This window comes from Aulonocara stuartgranti, assembly GCF_965226115.1.
Source record: "Aulonocara stuartgranti genome assembly, chromosome: 5".
Classification (NCBI taxonomy): Eukaryota; Metazoa; Chordata; class Actinopteri; order Cichliformes; family Cichlidae; genus Aulonocara; species Aulonocara stuartgranti.
Window position 1 is genome coordinate 30,986,446 of NC_138943.1, and position 8,721 is coordinate 30,995,166.

The 8,721-nt window shown below is 40.1% G+C and overlaps 1 protein-coding gene across 2 annotated transcripts; it reads left to right on the plus strand.

Annotated features, from left to right (window-relative positions):
* The first annotated feature begins 193 nt into the window (after positions 1-193).
* Positions 194-8,463, plus strand: mon1a (MON1 secretory trafficking family member A). 2 transcript variants are annotated; one of them, XM_082534173.1, is made up of 7 exons: positions 221-235; positions 326-544; positions 1,024-1,175; positions 4,265-4,645; positions 4,733-5,498; positions 5,799-5,946; positions 7,435-8,463. In XM_082534173.1, the coding sequence occupies exons 3-7, from the start codon at positions 1,052-1,054 to the stop codon at positions 7,573-7,575; spliced, it is 1,560 nt and encodes a 519-aa protein (XP_082390299.1). In that variant the 5' UTR covers positions 221-235; positions 326-544; positions 1,024-1,051; the 3' UTR covers positions 7,576-8,463. The 2 variants fall into 2 exon arrangements, with proteins under 2 accessions (XP_082390298.1, XP_082390299.1); XM_082534172.1 differs by having other exon boundaries at positions 194-544.
* The last annotated feature ends 258 nt before the right edge of the window (positions 8,464-8,721 follow it).

Below are 8,721 nucleotides of genomic sequence, written 5' to 3' on the forward strand. Positions count from 1 at the left end.
CACAGTGAAAACAACAAAATATTATTTTAAACACATTGAAATAGCTCGCAAATATATTCACAAACCTTTCTCACACAAAAATATTATTTAACATTTCATATACAATGTTTTCTGTCTGACAAATTAAGTATCTGAGTCTCGTGACAATCGTGTAATTTAATAATCAGGCACAGTTGTTTCATGTCCTGCGTGACCTGAAAGCACCAGCAAGATCAAAGATGGCAGTGTGTTATAAGTAACTTGCATGCTGTAATATTCAAAATTAACCCATTAAATTAATTCTTAACTATTTCAAAGACAATTCTCCGTATTTTATTTTATTCAGATGAACTCGGCATTTTTATTACTCCTGGGAAACGAGTGATAAAAAGTGTATAAACCCTCTGGCAGGGAACTTCATATCCCACAATTCGCACTTCCGCAACCAACCAGGGCATGATTCAAGAAGTTCTTCTGTGCGGTTTCTGCTAGTTAGCTAGCAGCAACTGTGGCAAACGAGTTGGGGAGCATAACATTCAGATGCAGACAGCTGTGGAAATGAAAGGTAATCTTTTTTGAAGTATTTGAAGGGGTCTTGAGTGCTCTGGTTGAGAGCGAAGGCGATTAAACGTGTCTGAGATAGCGTTTGTTTGACTACATGCTAAAGTCAGCAATCAAAGTAGCTTTTGAAGTCAAACATATGTGACGCCTGTGATAATTCAGGATGCTAAGCAAGAAAAAACGATGTGAATGTAAATATACTGCGTGTGAATATGTTATTCTTTCGAGACTCATTTTGTTTCCATAGTTGGTTTCAGCCTTCCTTGGAGCAAGGAGGACATTCCGGTTTAGCTCTGTTTTCCCCCGCTTCCAATAAACAGTTAATCTTCACTACCTAACTGTAGGGCTTTATTTGATTTCAGTTGAACCGACTCGTGGTGACCGTGTCATGTCACTGTAATGGCACACCACCATAAATCCAAGACTCAGTCACGAAGTTGTTGCCCTTTGGTCCTATAGCCCTTTGTCTGTCTATCTTTCCAGGTGCGTGTCCTAGCCTTAAGTAGCAGTGATGGAAGGTGAAGCCCAAAAGGCGACTGCATCATGGGAAAGTGGAACTCTGGCTCCTGTAGACCGCCTTCGCTCAGTCAGGGCGGACAGCCCCATACCTGGTCTGGTAGAGGGAACTGAACCAGGTAAGTGTTGTGCCGCTTGTCTGTAAACACACAGAGACAAGTATGATTTTAAACATATTTAACATACATCTGCAAAACTGGAACCACTGCATAGTAGTGAAAAAACGTCAAATATGAAGGTGTAGTATGTGTGAACTTCCTCTTGCATTTGTTCCAGTCTAAGGTAATGTTAACGCAAGAAATATTTTCCAGGTAGTTCACTTAGCCACTATCAGTGGGATTACACCACTGACTGCGCTCTCATTTCAAAGACTGCAGGTAAGTCTAGGTGTCTTAAAGAAGTCGTGGGTGAATAGAATTGTGCCACGCTACTTTGTGGCCAATCCCTCATAGGATTGTATTGCGAAACATTGCAGGACATGATCAGTGATCACAACGGTTACAGTAGACCATAAAAGCTTCCAGTTGGGCTAGACAAATATCAAGGCAGGGCAGGGCCAAGTAATCATCAACTGTTTTCTATTTCAAGTACAAAATCAAGCAGTATCTTTGCCTGGAATATTGTCTTTTTTATGATTGTAGCACAAAGAAAAGACATTAACACTCTTTCAGTGCTGACACTTCTGAAAACTTTCCCATGAATTGGACTTCTCTGTTTCACATTGTTGTAGCTGTGCAGTGTCCGGTGAACGCATACTGAATACTCTGTGTGTGAGAGACAGCATGAATATGCACATCCTGTCTATGTAAGAAATGGTGAATATATTTACAGGTTGTCTGCTGTTTTAGAGCTAGTGTTACAGTTGCACAATAGGGCTGCCACGATTTGTCGACTAGTCACGATTACGTCGACTATCAAAATCGTCGACGACTGATTTAATAGTCGAGGCGTCGTTTGAAACTTTGTACGATCACAAAAGACGCAGGAATAAGTGGCAGGATTTAAGAGTGTAATAACGGACTGAAACAGAAGATGGCAGCATTGCATGTACAAGGATGTCAGCTACCGTTAAACCCCGAAGAAGAAGAAGAAGCAGCTGTGTCCCAGAATTCATAGCGCGGCCCAGCGTAGTTTCCAACAATGGCGGCAGCTAGTTAGTTTTAATGTTACTCTTATTATTCTTTCTGGGTCACAAAATAAACGTTTAACATATTTTCAGGCGAGAATGTAGCTGTGTAAACCTCAAATATCTGCTCAGTTTATCAGGACACCACATATTTTCAAAAGCGCTCCGACGTTTTCGGAGACATCTGTTACCCACTAGCTCGTTAGCGAGCCGGGGGCTAGGCTCACTAGCGCCCTGAGAACACCGGACTCCCCGCAAATCGTTTTCAAACCCACCGCCGTCTTTCGCTACTCAGGTTAAATATATATGAGTCACTTAGATAACTTAAAATGTTATTGTTTGGCTTTTTTTTTTTTTTAGTATTTTATTTGTTCCTGAGTAAATCAGTTTGTCTGAGATTAAAGTTATAGTTTTTACACAGCTGAATAAACGTCAAGCAGACAGCTGATTATCAGAAGTGTGAGATGCTCCAGAATATACTCCAGTGTCCTGTTATATTTTAGATAGCAAGGAGTTTATTAAACTTCACCGAAACAATCTGCAAATTTCATTAAAATTTAATAAACTATCATCTTGTCTTTATTTTTAGTTAGCACAGACCTTAAACACTTAAAGCTGTAAGCTAATGATAGTTATATAAGAGCAGATGCTGCTGGTGCAATAAGCTGTAGTTTTACGTCTAATGGATGATGATCTGATTAGTCGACTAATCGCAAAAATAATCGGTGACTAGTCGACTATCAAAATAATCGTTTGTGGCAGCCCTATTGCACAATATTCCCTTCAAATGCTGCCATGTTTTCTCATGAGAATTTAATGATATGACCATCTGTTGACTGCAAAAAAAATCTGGGGAAAATTTGTCAGTTTGTCACAATGAAAGTTGGCTGCAGCTGCTTTCATCTGCTGCATCACATCCTGCTTTGAATAAATCCAACAATGACAGGAGAGATGATGTAACACTGTATGGATTTGCTCTTCTCAAACTGGAGCTAAACAGGACATTTTGAAGTCTTAGCGTACTCTTTCGCTATCACAGTTGCCTTATTCTTGTTCTTCTAATTAGATAAGCTTTGGCCAGAGGTTGTTCATTTTATTCACTGCAGCAGCTCTGAAGTGTGATAACCTAAAGTTAAAACATGTGTGACTAATACGATAATAGACTAAATTGAACTTCTGTTTTTTGTGGATTGTTCTAGAGTTGCATACCATGTTCAAAATTAATCAGTTTTTCAAATAAAAGAATCAAGTCTTGTCCTGTAAATGTACATAATTCATCTCTGTCATCTGTCTTGGATGCCTTTTCCAGCTAGTTGGTTCCCACAGGAATGCCCAGTTTTGTTCTCCAGCAAAGTTGGGGAATTTAACACATTTTCCAAACCAGCCACTTTTTTTTTTTTTTTTCGTTGAAGTTGTTTTTTTTCCTCTTGTAGAAACACAAACTGAAAATCTTTTAAATTATGTATACATCTCCACTTTCCATTGTGTTAAATCTGCCTTGAGCTAAGCAGCATTTCTACATTACCTGGCTGTACGTGTGAATGCAAATTAAACGGGCACATTAAACACGAGGCCTGCTTCCAAGCATAAAAAAAAAAAATCTGTGTGTTTGATTGTTCGGCAGGTAAGAGTATGAAGAATTTACGCTGAGCAAAGAGGGGTCATGTCTGTGTCTCCTTCATGCTCCACCCTTACCCCATCCCTTAACCAAACACATGATTTTCAGTAGTGAGAATGAGCCTGATACTAACAGTCCGCTATTTTTCTTTATTTTTTATTTTTATTTTTTTCTACATGGGAAAAATGTTTGATTATGAAAACCGCTATAAATGCTGCAAACTGAGAAAACACTAAAAGAGGACTTGGTGGTTACTTTGGCAGTTGTATATGTGGTCATTGGCCACATGTCCTTTTAGAAAGTAGCATTCAAACTTCCTGGAGTTTTGTTTTCCAAAGGAACTGTCCAGAAATGTCTGCCATGTGATGTACTGTGCTCATATTTATATAGAGCTTTTCTAGCTTTTTTTTTTTTTTTTTTAAATCTTTTACGGACAAAGTTTGTCATCATTTATATTAATACAGGTGCTGGCCAGAAGAGTGCCATGTTCATCCATGCACACTCATTTGAGGATTTAACTTCTGAAGCTGAAGAAGAAGCCCTGAGGACAGCTGATTCAGGCAAATCAGAAGAGCAGCATGAAGAGGGGCTCAAGGCACTTGTTGCTGAACAAAATATAGATGAACAACACAGCAATGACCTGTCGGATAGGACTAAGGAGGAGGATGTGTCCAGTGAGGCGTGGCGGAGCCACAAAAAACACGTGTTTGTGCTGAGTGAGGCGGGGAAACCAATCTACACTCGCTACGGCACGGAAGAGGCGCTGTCGAGCACCATGGGGGTGATGATGGCTCTCGTGTCGTTTGTCGAGGCTGAGAAGAACATCATCCGCTCCATCCATGCAGGTCAGATTATACTTTGGCAGCAACATTTAATTCTCTAAACAAATATGTCGTATCTTAATGTAAGTGCTGTTAATATGTTTGTGTCAGATGGCTGTAAAGTGGTGTTCCTCACCAAGAGTCCTCTGGTCCTGGTGGGAGTGTCACGCACCTGTCAATCAGACAAGGAGATGCTGCGGGAGCTGCAATACATCTACTACCAGATAGTCAGCCTGCTCACCCTCACCCAGCTCAACCACATCTTCCAGCACAAGCAGAACTACGACTTGCGGCGTTTGCTGGCCGGCTCAGAGTATCTCACTGACAACCTGTTGATCCGGCTGGAACGAGACCCCGGCCTGCTGCTCAGTGCCGTCACTTGCCTGCCCCTCCCCAGCTCTGCCAGGGACGTAGTGTCATCGAGCCTACAGGCCGCTAAATCCAAAAACCTGGTGTTCTCCATATTGCTGGCCGGCGATCGCCTGGTCACCCTGGTCAGGAAGAAGGACCAGTTCCTCCACCACATAGACTTGCACCTGGTCTTCAACCTCGTCGGTTCCTCCTCTTCCTTCCGAGAAGGTGAAGGCTGGACGCCGATCTGTCTGCCAAAGTTCAACACCGCAGGATTTTTCCACGCTCACATTTCTTACCTGGAGCCTGCTTCCCAGCTCTGTCTCATTCTGGTCTCAACTGAAAGAGAGGACTTCTTTAACATGTCCGACTGCAAGCAGAAGTTTATGGAAAGGCTGAGCAAGCGTAGTGCCTACCAGGCCCTGAAGGAGGCGGTGAAATGTCCCAGTTACTCCGTGGTGCAGGTTGGCATCCCAGAGCTCAGGCACTTCCTGTATAAATCAAAGAGCTCCGGACTGTACACCAGGTGAGTGGTTAGACTGTGTTTGTCAAATTTAGGGGTTTTTAGATAACGATCAGAGTATTTTAACAGTCATTAATCCTGTTAATTCAAGAACATTTTCCTTTCACTGTATAAACACATCTACTCAGATGTTTTCGGTATTACGAAAAATTTACATAAATGACAACTTCATGAGAGCAGATGACACTTGATTTTATCTGGGCCAGTAAAATGATCATCAGTATACAAAGATTTGCATTCTTATATGTATATATTTTTTGTCATGAACACAAATCCTTGTTCTTGGATATTTTCCACCTTCAGCCCCGAGTTTCCGATGGTGTACCAGTCTGATGGAGAGCAGGAAAGGCTGCTGAGCTTGTACCAGGAACTTCACAGCTGCTTGCACCATCCAACCAGACCTCTCCGTTACTACTACCGCTGCAGGGAAACTGAAAACTTGCTGGCACAGGTGAGTCTGGTGTTGTGGTTAAAATGGTTTATTGTTTTTGAACAATTATTTTTAAGCTGACAGCCATTTAAAGCATTTGGTGTGTACAAAATGAATACTGGACACTGGATTGTTGACATTGTTCATACACATTTAGTTAGCTTACTGTTTTTTTGTTTTTGTTTTGTTTTTTCTTTTTTTTTGGGGGGGGGGGGGGGGTGTAACTATTTGCCTTATTAGGGTCAATTGTCCATTTAATAAAGTCATAAATAATTTTGATTGCTGGCATAAACTTTACATCAGTTTTTCCATTCACAATGCAGTATTATCAACAGCTGGATTAACATTTTGCAATCAAATAGGTTAACTGGCAACAGGTCAGTAACATGACTGCGTATAAAAAGAGCATCTTAGAGAGAAAAAATGTCTACAAATTCTTGGAAATTTTCAGAATAATATTCTTCAATATAAAAATGTGAAGACTTTGAGTTTCTCATCATCTACAGTACCTAATATGATCAAAACGCAAATCTTAGTGGGCAAAGGACAAGGCCAAAAATCAGCATTGGCTGCCGTTAACAGCAATTATTCTGTCATGGAAATCTCTGCATGGGCTCAGGAACACTTCCAGTCACTGTCTGTGAACCCAGTTCACTGTGCCATGCACAAATGCAGGTTGAAGCTCTATCATACAGTAAAAAAGCCACGTGTGAACATGATCCATAAATAATTCTTTTTGGAAAATGCTGCATCCCCCAGCCCAAAGAAGATAAAGAAGATACTGCTTATGTTTTTTAATTTCTATTTTAATTAGTGTGTTAGTGTTTTTTTTGTTTTTTATTCCCACAACGAGTTTAATTATAGCTTACTGGAATAACCTTTGTCCTTCATTACCAGCTTTGTGTTAGCAGCTTTGTGCTTTTGCAGACCCTTGCACATTACCATCACATACTTTTATTGTTATTTTATGTGTAATGTCCACATTGACACTTCTGGAAAGTTGTTGACCACTCTTCCCCCCCCCCCCCTTCTAACTGCATGTTGTGTGGTTAAATATATATCTTAAAGAAACGTATTGAAAAAGGGTCATCATTCTAAATGTGGTGCAATGCTTTACAAATATTGTTACAAAAAATATACTGTCATTACATAATTAGTTTTTTTTTAACATTTTCAATGTGCATATAACACAAATTTTTGATTAAATGTGCCATTAATGATAATTGCACAACATTAACAGTAATGTGCAAAAATGAATATTACTCATAATAAGCAAGATTTTAGCCTCCTGGCGTCAAGTACAAAGTTTGTTTTGACTAAAGACATCAGACATTAAGCTTTAATCACTCATCATTGATCTGAAATGCAGTAGCTACAGTAATTTTGCAGACTGTAACAATTTCTTACATTGAACCACATTTCTGAACTTCTTTAACAGAAAAATATCCTTCTACTACACAGAGCTTTTTCATGCCCCATTTGTCTCGTCGTGCCTTCTCTCCTTTGCAGGTGACAAGTGGCTTTGAGCTTTACCTCTGCTTTAGTCCGCTGGCGACCAAGGCCTCAGCGTTCGCCGCTGTCAATAAACTGCTGAAGTGGATCAGGAAGGAGGAGGATCGCCTCTTCATCCTCAGTCCTCTCACATACTGAGCCTCCTGAAACGTAAAGCAGTATTGTGAAAACAGACTGGAGTGGTGCTAACAGCAGCTATGCATGATGAAGCAGTAGTCTTTAAGAGTATGATGATTGTCAAATCCTATGCATTTTCTTTTTTTTTTTTTTGACTTTTGGAATGCTCTGTTCTAATTCTCTGATTTGTAATGAAGTGTGCTGTGCAATTGAATTAACGCTGTATTTTAGCTGGCGAAATTTTTTTATAACTTTTAATTTAAAAAAATGAAGAGCAGATAGAAGCCTCCGCACTTTTGGTAACACAGAAGCTTGCAGTGTTTACCTGTTGTTAAAGATCTTTCATGGAAGAATGGTTTTACTGTAACGGCTATTATGCATCAGACAACTTAAAAAAAAATGTCTTTTATGGTATTAACTCAGTTCTTAGAAATGAAGAATAAACTGGAAATTCCTCGAACTGCAGTAGAATGTATTTTCAAATTAGAAGACATGTTGGCAAAATATGGGTTAACAGCATTCCTGTTGGAAGCATCACCCTTTTACCTCTATGCACTCTTTGTTTATGTAACGGACACTGAAACAGAAAGCCTGTGACCTGTTTACTGCTGTCAGTAGTTTGTAATAACACGTATTCTCTTAACACCACTGTAGAGGAATTCCACATGAACTCCATTATTTTTCCAGTTCATCTCTTTCTTTTCACCCATAATACTCACATTAACAGATGATATATTTCTGCATGCCTCTTAAAGCTTTGTTTCCTAGAAACCTGCTATGCTTGAGGAATCTAGCCTTGTCACATTTGTCACATCATGCCTTAACTGTTATTGTGCAAAACAAATATGTAATGCTTTATGGCAGTCCCATAATTGCAAAATTATATGTAAATAAAGAAACGACCTGCAAGCTGATGTGTCATTCTTTTCCCCTCACACTGTAGGCACTTCGTAGATGGCAGTAGCAGCAGCACTTCCGTCTCACAAACGCGGAGCACACTTGCACAACAAAAGGAGTAAGTTTTATGGTGCTGTGAAACAGGCAGGGCAGTGGTGGGGGGGATAAGGAGGAAACGTTTATGGCATTAAAAAGTGACTGAGGCCACCTATAGACGCTGGGCTAATTGGCTTCTGTTCGTGCTGCTGGTGTGTGTCAGTGTGGAGCTGT

Bases quoted from the DNA above. Each gene is read 5' to 3' on its own strand.
- mon1a (XM_082534172.1), top strand. From the start codon at position 1,052: ATGGAAGGTGAAGCCCAAAAGGCGACTGCATCATGGGAAAGTGGAACT. The intron at 1,176-4,264 runs GTAAGTGTTGTG...ATATTAATACAG, and splicing joins GGTAGAGGGAACTGAACCAG to GTGCTGGCCAGAAGAGTGCC. The intron at 4,646-4,732 runs GTCAGATTATAC...TGTTTGTGTCAG, and splicing joins CATCCGCTCCATCCATGCAG to ATGGCTGTAAAGTGGTGTTC.